Source organism: Otolemur garnettii, unplaced genomic scaffold, assembly GCF_000181295.1.
Source record: "Otolemur garnettii isolate 467f Iridium unplaced genomic scaffold, OtoGar3 scaffold00014, whole genome shotgun sequence".
NCBI lineage: Eukaryota > Metazoa > Chordata > Mammalia > Primates > Galagidae > Otolemur > Otolemur garnettii.
In genome coordinates this window covers 14378949-14391247 of record NW_003852409.1, presented here as the reverse complement: position 1 = coordinate 14391247, position 12299 = coordinate 14378949, and the positions used below count along the sequence as shown (strand labels likewise).

The window sequence follows — 12299 nt, the reverse complement described above, 5'->3', positions numbered from 1 at the left end:
GAACGTTTTAAAACAATAACTGAGAAAATGACATGAAGGCTGTGTTGACCAGTTTGATGGAAGTATTTCAGATTGCATGTGAAAACCCTACACTGTACCCCAGAAGTGCATTAATGTACATAGTTACCATTCAATTAAAAAGAAAAAAAGATAATTAGGTAATTAGATGGAATGAACAATATTTGGTAGCACGACAGCGCGACTGTAGTCAACAGTAAGTTAGGGTATACTTTAAAATAACTGGAAGAGTGGGACTGGGGTGTTCCTAACACAAAGGAATGATAAATGCCTGCGGTGATGGGTACCCCAATTACTCTGATTTGATTAATTCACATTGTATAACTATCAAAACATCATATTTACCCTATAAAGATATATAACTATTATGTACCTGTAATAATTAAAAAAATATATAAATTAAAAACAATGATAAGACATTGTATCCACCAGCAGGGGATATGTCCCCCCCCACCCCCCACCTTGGTAGCCAGAGCGTGGAGATGAGACTTCAATAATAACACACCCTTGCACGGAACTATGAATCTTGAGGGATGAGCACAAAGGTGTGTTGGGTGAAATAGTGATTTTTCAAGGTAGCTCCTGCAGAATCTAGTGTCTGGGGGGTGCAGTGAGAATATCTAGGGGCAGCAGCAGAGTCCAACTTCTAGCAGTGTTTCTTGGGGGGGGGGGCGTCATCCTATTGAACCATTCCTGTAGCAGAAATGTGGCTGTGAGCTGGGTGCAGTGGCTCACGCCTGTCATCCCAGCCCTGTGGGAGGCTGAGAGGGAGAATTGCTTGAGTTCAGGAGTTCGTGATTTGCCTGAGCGAGAGTGACACCCTGACTCCTAAAAAGAAATGGAAAAACCCAGCCAGGTGCTTCTGGAGGCTGAGGCAGCAAGATGTCCACAGCCCGAGTCTGAGGTTGCAGTGAGGTAGGAGCCACTGCACTCTGCTCAGGGGCATAGGGTGGGACTCTGTCTCAACAACAACAAAGCAAAGAAATAAAACTTTAAAGAAATAAGCAAGGAAATTAAAAAAAAAAAAAAGAAACGTGGCTGTGCCATGTCTCCCTTGGTTCCTGAACCATCCCAGTTCCCCAGTAGTCAGTGGGTTTCCTAGATAATCTGCCATCCATCAGTATTAATGACTAATGCATAAGCATTTGTAGGACAAATGTAGGACATTATGTCCCACATTAAGGATGTCTTGTAGAAAGGCTTTGGAAGATTTTGTGCAGAAAGTGCATGATGTGAGTTGACTTATGTTTTTGAAAAGCCATCCTGGCTATTGTGTGCAAACTGGACTTTAGGGAAGAAGCATGGAGGAAGAGCAATTGGTTAGGAGCCAAGTGCAAAAGGCTGATTAAAAGGATTGTTTACATGGCTGGGGCTGTAGCAGTGGAGAAGTGGTTTCTACCGGCTGTTCAGGCCAGCTTGTCTTTAAGAGGCAGCACCAGCATGCAAGTCAGTTCAACACATACTTTCCAGTGTGCAGTTGTGGAGTGAGAGATTTAGAGTCTGTCGTGTAGGGTGCAGGGCATATGTGTGTGTGAGGGGGAGTTTAACAGCAGAGGAAAGGTAGCTTTGGCCTTCTCTTGTAAATAGGGAAGGCAGCATTGTGTTGAATCAGGACAGAATTATGGGGCTGAAACTCTCACCCAGAAATGGTAAAAAGAGCGCATAATGAGTATTCTGTTGGCTTTAGAGTTTGTGTGGTGTTAATACCTTTCTCTAAAAGCTAACTGTTACTCTCAGGAGTGGGCGATGGACACGCTAGAGCACAGAGTTTATCACACAGTAAATGAAATCATGAAACTTTAAATGCGTGCAGGATTCGCTGTGACCAGGAAGAGGAAGTGCTGGGCATTAAACCGATGGAATAAAATTGGTGTCAAGATAGAAATATTATAACATTGTGGAGATATCTCCGTTAAATTCTATCTTTTCCATGGTCAAGAAAACAGATTGTATGATTAATCTCAGTTATTCTTTTAGAAGAAGCTTTAATCTGAAAAAGCCAACTACGTACATCCCCATTATAATGACCCCTTAGCTGCTCGACCAAAGAATATACTTTGTGTCTGTGGTTTATTATTGAACATAGCCTCTTAAAAGATATGTAATATAGAAGGATTTCCTAGCTAACCATGTCTTATATGTGTACCTTACATGAGCACCTTAACAGCAGAAATCGTAACTGTAGAGACGAACTGAACTTTGATTGGATTCCAGGATACCAAGGAAACAGGCAATTCAGTGTAAGAGAAAAAGAGAAACAGTAATTGACGTACTCAAACATTGGTTTTCTCACTGGTTCCCCACCACAAGCCTCTGAGATGGGGAGGGCTGCTTCTGAGATCCTCATTTGAGAAACAAGAAGTGCGAGGCCAACTTGGGCACACGGCTTTGGGCCTAGAATTGATTTACCTTGACTCATGTCAGGTCTGTGGGATGTCTGATTCTTTTGCAAAAACACACTTTTGCCAGCCAGACTGGAAACTCTCCGTTTTTTTCATCAAAAGTCTTGGGCTCCCTCCCTAGAGGTCTTCTCTGGCAAGGACTTTTTTCCTCCTTAACTTGAGTCCTTGCATTCCATAGGTAAGCAGAGTTCGGCTAGTTAAGCAAAAGTCATTCTAAAAGAAAGGCCCTAATTGTGAGACCAGATGGTAAGCATTATTCAGCTGATGGGGTTGTGTAGGTTTGAGGGAAGGTGTGGTAATATGATCTCTGTGTGCAGCTGTGACCTGTTGTTCCCAAGCAGCCTCATTCCTTTCTGCCTTTCACATCTGCATTCCAGCACCTCTCCCTCCATTTTTGTGGCCATCGGAGCCGTCATAGATTGCTTTGACAGATGTAGACGGGAGGAGTGAAGCTTGTTCAAGGAAGAGCAACCCACAGATATGTCTTGAATACCCTCCTCCCCATGTTACTTGCAATGCTGGCAAATCAGGCAGAACGTAACCACTTTGGTTCAACACAGTGAGAGACTGTTCCCCAGATTCAAACTGCCATGCACCTATCACGCTATCTAGGCCTCTCCGTCTGATGTCTTGTTGGTACCTCAAGCTAAACACATACAGAACTGAGATCATCCACTCTCTTCTCTTCACTTCCCCTAACAAAAACACCATTTAACACTTTCTTCTGTGTTTCCTTTCTCACCAAAAAGTACCACTACCTTTCCCTACCCAGATTGAAAATCTAGGAGTCACTGACTCTTTAATCTTTCTCATCCATCTCGTGGACTCTGAATCCTAAATGTGTTTGCCAGTCCTTCCGCATCTTTTTCCCCATGCCTCTCATCCTGATTCTAGCTTTTATGATTTCTGTTCTGGAATTTGGAAATAGCGGATATTTTGCCTTGATTAGTTTCTTCTGTCACCAGTGTCATATCTTTTTTTTTTTATTGAATGGTAACTATGTACATTAATGCACTTCTGGGGTACAGTGTGGGGTTTTCACACACAATCCGAAACGCTTCCATCAAACTGTTTAACACAGCCTTCATGTCATTTTCTTCTTAGTTATTGTTTTAAAATGCTCACATTCTACTCTTAGAAAGATTCACTTGTACCCTTGTAAGATAAACCTCAGAAGTGATCCCTCCAATCCCCCTCCCTCCATCCATTCCCCCCTCCCTTCTCCCTCCCCCCCATATTCTTAGGCTGTTATTAGGTTATAGCTTTCATATAAAAGGTATAAATTAGTTTCATAATAGAGGTGTGTACATTGGATACTTTTTCTTCCATTCTTGTGATACTTTGCTCAGAAGAACAATCTCCAGCTCCATCCATGTGAACATGAGGGACGTAAAGTCTCCATCCTTCTTAATGGCTGCATAGTATTCCATAGTGTACATATACCACAGTTTGTTGATCCATTCGTGGATCAATGGGCACTTGGGCGTCTTCCATGACCTGGCAATTATGAATTGGGCTGCAATAAACATTCTGATACAAATGTCTTTGTTGTAATGCAATTTTTGGTCGTACCAGTGTCGTATCTTAAGTGAAAATCTGACCAGTAAGGCCAATGAAACTAAAATCTCATGGGAGGAGAGGTAGGTGAAGATCATTGTTTCTTTTTGCAAGATTCAAACTGGCTGAAAGATGATTAATTTTTTTTAAGATCATTAATTTTTATAACCTCTACAAGCTCTTATATGTGTGTCTAGGGTTGAGAGCTAATATTGGACTGGACAAATTTCAAATGTCTTAGCCAGATGTACAAGACTTTTGAGACCTGGGCACGTTACCGTCTGCTACTTCTTTCACTTTAACCATAAACAACTTTTACTTTCTTGTCCTTCCACACTGTTGCCTGCCATCTCTTGGTGTTGAGCCTTGGTCTGTGGGGATTCCTCCATCAGAAATGTGCTAGAAATAAGACCCAAGCCCTGCTGAGTACCACTTAATGGTCTCCATCTTGCTAAGTGTTGAGTTGACCCACAAGAACCTCCAAAATGATTTGGGGCCTCCCTGCTTCCCTCTGTTCTCTCTCTCTTTTCCTCCTTGTTGCCTTGTCCTCCTCATACCCAACTGCAAATTCTAGACCTCTCTTATGGTCAGGATGGTATCATCTCTGGGCTTTAGGACATGCTAGGTCTTCACCATCTAAAACATGCCTTCATCTTCTGCCCCGCAAGAGCCTGTCTAAGAGCTGTGCTATACCAGCCTTCATGAGTCGGTGATAGTCAGGTAGATGTGCAGTTTATAGAGGGCTTTTATAAGTCATATCTCAATTTAATCCTCACTGTGACCATGAAGAAGGAAGGGAGCTGTTACTTCTCCATTTTATAGATGCTGAGATAGAAGTTTTTTTGTGGGGGGGTTGGTAAATTCTGATCAGTATGCCTTGCAGGTGTACACGCAACTCTCTACAGGTTATGTGCACATCTCAAGCCCTATAGCTTGATTGAATTATGCTTCTGATTGTATTATACTTATTATTGAAGGGTTTTGAGTGTGGTTTATTTTTGTCTTTAGAAGCTCAGGAGGAAATCCACAAGTTGAGCACTTGATTTCAGAATATATTCGTTCACTGGGTTAGGAGCCTCCATCACCCTAAGATTTTCCAGGGCTCACTCTCCCCTCTCTGTGGTACCTCTCATCTTATAGTCAGCTTGATCCTTGACACCTCTATGAAAATTTAACTTGGATTGAGTCTTGAAGATCCAAGCACAGTGCAGGGACTGTGTGACTGGGCCTAATCATAGTACTAATCATAGTACTAGAAAAAGCCAGTCCCTTTCATTGAAGAGGAAGGGAGAGGACTCTGGGTTCCTCAATAAAGTGTCCACATATATTAGCTCCTATGTCAGACTGTGGTGCTTCCCACTTCCTGTCTGCAGCCTACCAGGGTTCCTTGCAATTTTTGATCAGAAAATAAGGTTCATGGGCTCTTTTTGGAAAGATCTTGCTCTTTTTGAATTTTAACATTGGAAGTAATTATGAACAACCAATGAGTGTCTTTGAATCCTTTCATTTGTGAACCAAGTCAAGCAGCATGAACAAGAACATGAGGATAAAGATACTTCCTTCTGCTGCCTGGAAGGAGAAAAAGATCATTTTATTTAAAATCTATCTATTGAGATGCATGTTACTGGTATCTAATCAAGCTCTGAATTTGAGCTCAATTAGAGCTTTGATAAAAGAAAGGGGGAAAGAAACTTGAAAGAATGCTCTCTCATTCATGAAGGGCCTGTGTGTTTTTAGTTTCCAAGTAAATGGAATAATGGAACCATGCATTTTCCATCCAAGCATTTTCCATCCTGAGAATAATTCCCTTCCTGGCTTCTCGATGAATAATGCATTATTTCTGAAACCCAAGAGGCATTCCTTTGATTTTCCTTTATGTTTAGCTTTCTGAGTGATTTTCAAGCAAGGAAATTCAAGGACTTGGGATGAATGCTGTATTAACATTTTTATTGAAGTTCAAATAGCTCTTTGGCTATTATCTCCTGATATTTGAAATATCTTTTTTCTCTCTTAGGAAAATCTAAGGTATTGTATTTATTAGAAAATGAAGTACCTTGGACAGTCTTCAAAGTGAACAGCAGTTTAAAACCAATACACGTTGGAGTTGTAGAACAAAGAGCTTTATGGGGGTACTTTTCTCCTTTATTTTCGTTTCCCTGCTGAAACGTTTCAAAAAAGAAAGCTCACATCCCAAAGTGGGCTGTTTGGAGACTAAATTTCATTTGTTTACATTTTGTGAATCTCATTCCTTGAAGCCAGTCCAAATCCATGACCCCGGTTGAAACCTGTGTCCACCAAGACCAGTGCCACTGAACTCTGGGGATTCAAGCGCACTTCTTGGGTCACCCGTTCCCCCTCTGCTTGTTACCTGGCTTGATTATATGTATAGGGCGCATTAGGTGTAGCATGAAGGGGCATGGTGATGCCCACCACTCCTCTCGCTCGTGTTCTTTCTGTGGGAGACTCCCAGGAGGTCCTGGGGAAACACAGGGATAAGTTTGAATGCTATTCTGCAACCTCCCTTTTTCCTGGGATCCAAATGAGGAGTGATTTTAGGAACTACATAAAATGGAATTAAGAATCTATATTTCCGTTCTTCTTACTGTTGCGTACATAGTAAATCTTAATGATTCAAAATAGTTGGGGGAAGAAAGAGAACAAAGTTGATCTAAACTAGTAAAACATCTGAAGCATAAAATTTGGTTTAAAATATTTTTTAGTTTCAAGAATGGAAATCTAATGTAACATTCCCTGGATCTTGGACTCCGGAGCTAGCATCTAAGAGCAAAAATCCTGGGATTTCTCTCCCACCTGCCACTTGTCAGTACCACGGGCTTGAGCAAGTTATTTAAACCTCTGGGTCTCAGTTTCTTTATCTACACAATGGGGATATTAGTTTTTAATGTCACATGGCTATTAAGATTAAATTAGTTGTTGATAAAGCATATAGAAAAACACTACATAGGTGATTGGTTAATAGAAATAAAATATATATCTTATCATTGTAAATTATTCAAACAGACCCATGCCACTGAGCAGGTAATAACTTATTATTACCGTTAATATGTACTGAGTGATTATTTTCTTAGCACTCATTTAATCCTTCCAAAAAAACTTTCATCTGTTTTTCAGATGAGCAATCTGAGGTAAGAAAATAATTTTCCTAAGTTCACACATTTTATCAAATGACAAAGCAAGGATTTGAGCCCAGGCAACCGGAATCCAGAAACTGTGCCTTAACTAGATACTAAAGGACATTTATCTTTAGTGCTTATCTTTTGTTTCAAAACAACCTTTGTTCTTAAAACCCACGTGTGTATCCTGCATCAGTATTTCCCATCCCAGTGCTTGTCAAACTCTTTGTTTCGTTCAAAATAATCATCAATGCTTCATAAATACTCTGTTTTAGTAGGACTTCCAATAATGAAATTTTACTACATTGATTATTGTTATTTTTTTTCTGATTATTTTAGAAAGTGAATGTTTCATTTGCAATGATTGGTGGCTTCCGATCTCAGTATTTTTATGTTGAAATGGAAATCCTTTCACTTCTGGCTGCATGTTTCATAATGTTATTTTCTCATTCTCTTCTTTTAAATCCTTCCTATCCTTGTCCTCGTAGGTGCCTTTATCATCTGCTGGACGCCTGGATTGGTTTTGTTACTGCTAGACGTGTGCTGTCCCCAGTGTAATGTTCTGGCCTATGAGAAGTTTTTCCTACTCCTTGCGGAATTCAACTCTGCCATGAACCCCATCATTTACTCCTACCGCGACAAAGAGATGAGCGCCACCTTCAGGCAGATCCTCTGCTGCCAGCGCAGTGAGAACCCCAGCGGCCCCGCGGAAGGCTCAGACCGCTCAGCTTCCTCCCTCAACCACACCATCTTGGCTGGAGTCCACAGCAATGACCACTCCGTGGTTTAGAAAGGAAACTAAGAGGAGGAGCCAGCCAACCTCTGTTAAAGGATGAACAGCCTCCCCCTACCCAATTGCCAGGGCAATGTGGGGTGTGAAAGGAGGGAAATAGACTCATGTACTTAAACACTAACCAATGACAGTATTTGTTCCTAGCCCCCTCGAGACTTGATATGTATTGAAAATTAGCTTATGTGACACCCCTCATCTTGATCCCCACTCCTTCTGAAAGTAGAAAGTGGAGTTCTTACGATGGAATTCAAGAATAGACTCCGGAGTGTCCATTTAGACTGTACTAACTAAAGGTTAAAAAAGATTTTGTGTGGTTTGGTGCAAGTCAGGATAAACTCTTGGCTAGTTGAATCCACAACTTCATTTACTACAGGCCTTTTTGTTTTTAAAGGATACATTTCACTTAATAAACATGTTTATGCCTATCAGTATGTTTGTGATGGATAAGACTATAGACTGTTTATAATAAACTACCGTAATTCCATTTTTTTTCCCTTAGGGAAACTAAATTAGAATTATTTCATTTAGGAAGCATGCATATAATGTGTGTGTGCGGGATGCCTGACTTAAAAAGGTGAAAAGGATACTAATTTAAAATCTTCTAGGAAATGGAAGAACCTAGATTTCAAAGTCAGTATTTGTTTAGGTTTTGAAGCAAACAATGCTCTAACTACAATATTAACCTTTTATTAAAGTGTTCTAACAGGTGTAAGACAGGGAATGTAAGTTTATTACCGAAAGAATATGTATTCCCCAAAAGTCATAGAAAATGAAGCCCCGTAATAGTGTTCCCCGCGTATTTAAAATACCCACAGGCATTCTAATTTACCTGTATGTCAGTGGAAGTTTTTTTTATAGTCTGTTTTTCTGAACTATGGAATAATACATACTCAATATAGAAAACTTGAAAAATGCAGAGATGTGTAAACAAGCAAAAATGGTTACTGATAATCACAACCCAGAAGTAACCGCCTGTAATAACTCCCCCCATATATGTCTATATGTGTCTTATATACGTTTAACATAATTGGGCTCATATTGTAAACAGTTTTCTAACTAGATTTTTTTTTTTTCATTGCAGAATTGCCATGTTTTCCTATGGCATTAAAAATTTTACAAAAACATAATTTTAATGGCTATGTTATACTCCATTTAATGGATGCAGCTCAGTTTATTTAACCATCCCCATATTGTTGACTATTTAGGTTATTTGAAATTTTCACTATTATAAAGTTGCAAAAATTTCATGTACATAAAATTTTGTCTTTATAATTATTTACCTAGAACATATTCCCATGAAGGAATTTTTTTTTTAATGTGAAATGTCTGAATACACTTTTGCCTTTCATAAAAAGGGATTTACCGCTTTTGCACTGCGTGGGTGGCAATTGTGAAGACCCAGTTACATTGCCTTTGTGCAAAAGAAATGTGGTGGTTACTTTAGTGGAGAGTGACTTATTCCTATAACAAGATGGGATAGAAATAGTCACCTGTCAAAATAACAAAGGTATCCTAATTATGTAGCAAATCCACATTTTGTTTGAGAAACTAGTTACCCAGCTCCTAGTAACCACACCTGCAATGTAGAATTGAGGAAAATGCAAAGAGATCAAACATGCGAAGTGAATAAAGAAGTGTCATGTTAAATAGCTCAAGGCCTTTCTATAGCAAATGGGCGGAGCGTGGCAGTATATGACTGGCTGCTGTGTATTCCCCAGGAATCACCCCGATAGATGCCTCCACATTAGGTGATACCTATCTAATAATGCATTGTCCAGGTAAAGTAGTAATGGCATCAGTTTGCTGTAAGAACGAACCAGTGAAGTAGCACAGTCACAAAGCAGGTAGGCGGAGGTCGGGAGGATGTCTGAGAGAAAGAAGTCCAGAAGATGAATGGCTGTCTAGGAAGGAGGAAGTCAGGGCACGGTCGGCCTTTGAGCAGAGGGCAGACTTGTAAAATACCCACAGTGAAAGGAACGTGGGGAACCGGTTAGCAGAAATGTGTTTGCACATACTTTATACAAAATACGGAACATTTTATATTGTAAGTCAAGGAAATGAACTTGGACTTTTGTTTCTGTGAATATTTTCTGGAGGAGATATGGATTATTTGAAACTGAAAGCATACTAATTGGACCTTAATAAATCCTTTGCAATCAGTGTTTGGTAATGCGTGATCAGTGGTGTTTCCCTTGTTCCAGGGCCTTCTGGCTTGTGTTGCGTGGTGCTTTACCCCGTGACCTCTTTTATTTCTCTGCGTACCTTACTTATTTATTTTACTGCTAAACTCTGAGGTGGAGAAATCACACAGATGTCTTTCAGCCCAGAACTGCTTTTTTTCAGTTTGACTAACAAGTCTTTCCCGCGTCCCAAAGATGATGGCTGATGTCCCACGAACGTGTGAGAATGTGTTAGGACTATGCTTTTCCTCAACAGGGTAACTAGAGTTGACTTTCTTTTTGAAAAAACAAAAACCGTGATTTTATAAAAACTTCAGCAATTTTATAAAAAACTATCACTGGGAGTTTATAAAGTCAGAGTGGTCTTTCTGCTTATGGGCTTAATAACTAACAAGATAAAAGTGGTCTCTATTAGCTAATTATGTGCCAATTATCTTTCTAGGATATTGGGGAGGTATTGGAAAAAGATAAAATATTAAAGTAAATGTCCCCATATGTATTGGGGAGAGAACCTTTAAATGTAGGTGGATATAAGATTGTTAGAAATCAAATGTTTCCAAACTCCCCCCCCTTTTTTTAGCAAAACCGTAATTTCCTGGACTCAAAACTTTAGCTAATATTATACAATTAATAAGTCTATTAGTCTTCCCTTTCTCCTTCCCAATTAACTATCACTTTGAGTTCCACCACTCATCTCCCTTCTAATTTATTCCAGTAGTTTCTTCTGAAATAATTCTATTATGTGTCTAGCTCTTCACATTAAAACTAGAGTGCACACGTGCTAGATAAAAACTGTAGAAACACTTCATAAATCAGGTCCCCCCGCTATACCAAAGTAAGCAGAACATTTTTATGAAAATTCCTTTGGAAACAAATGACTTATCTTTTAATAACAAGTGAGCTTCCCCTCATCTCAAGCTCTCATAAGAATCAGGGTTTATTTCTGGGTTAAGCTGGGACGGTTCATGAATGGGTTGGACTTAGGCACCATCTGACGGAAGAAATGTATTCAATTAACAGGCAGTGTGCTGTGACCACCTCAAGTGGTGTCCGTTCATGCACTAGCAATCATTCACCTCTATCTTGGAAAGGTATGCAGCAAATTCTTCTTAAAGTTATAAAACTCATGTTCATGATAATTTGCTAATCATCTGTTTAACAACATAGCATATAATGGCCATTTGGAAACATAAAGCACAATTGTCAGACTAAGTCTCATTGACCAAATCCACGTAATTTTGTATGTTAACAGGTTGAACATTTTTAAATGGCTAAGAAAAAAAAATCTGTGATGCATGAAAATCATATAACAGTTAAATTTTAGCATCCAAAGTTTTTTTTTTTTTGGAATATAATTCCAATAAACTCAGGAGTTTATGTATTGTCTGGCTGCTCATACTATTATGGCAGGATGGAGAAATTGCAATAGAGATGGTATGGCTCTCAGAGTCTAAAATATTTAATATCTGGCCCTTTTCAGAAAAAGTTTGCCAACCCTTGATTCAGAAGATTTCATGTTCAATCACGGTATCCTCATTTAACTGGATATTTTTTAGAAGAGGAAGAAGGAGCACTTGGGCACAAAAATCTCTTTAACTGTAACCTGTAGTGAAAGTTCTCAAATTTTTTGTACTAATGATAATTTTTATTTTGAAACAATCTCAAGCTTATGGAAAAGTTTACCAATGTTACAGAAGATTTTTCCTAAACCATTTGTAAGTTGTGACTGATGCCCTGTCACCCCTGATTGGTTTAAGTACATAACACCTACAGAGGGGGAGGTTCTCTTTCATAATCTTGATGAAATCATTAGAATCAGGAAATTAACACTAACACGTATGTTCCCACTTAATTCACGGACCCCATTTAAGCTTCATCAATTTCTCAAATAGCATTGATTATAGCAAAATAATCCGGTCCAGGATAGCTGGCTGTATTCAGCTATCATAACTCTTCAGTCTTTAATCTTGAGCTATCCCTCAGTCTTCTTGTCACTTAAGATCATAGGGCAGTCATTTTGTAGACTACCTCAGTGTGGGTTTGTCTGCTGTGTCTTTGTATTTCTTAGTTTGAGAAATAAGGCTGAAGTTCAGCTGTGGACCTCTCACTTCATCCTATCAAACCAACATCATGTTGGTTTGTTCTGTTACTGTGATGTTAACTTTGTGTGATTAAGGTGGTGCCTGAGCAAGAGTGAGACCCCATTTCTACAAAA

General features: G+C 39.4%; 1 protein-coding gene across 1 annotated transcript in view; it reads left to right on the top strand.

Annotated features, from left to right (window-relative positions):
* Positions 1-10074, top strand: part of LPAR1 (lysophosphatidic acid receptor 1) — a 146732-nt gene extending 136658 nt beyond the window's left edge. Inside the window, exon 4 of the mRNA XM_012802345.2 lies at positions 7600-10074. Within this exon, the coding sequence (XP_012657799.1) occupies positions 7600-7901 (302 nt within the window). The 3' untranslated portion in view covers positions 7902-10074. The remainder of the gene's footprint in view (positions 1-7599) is intronic.
* The last annotated feature ends 2225 nt before the right edge of the window (positions 10075-12299 follow it).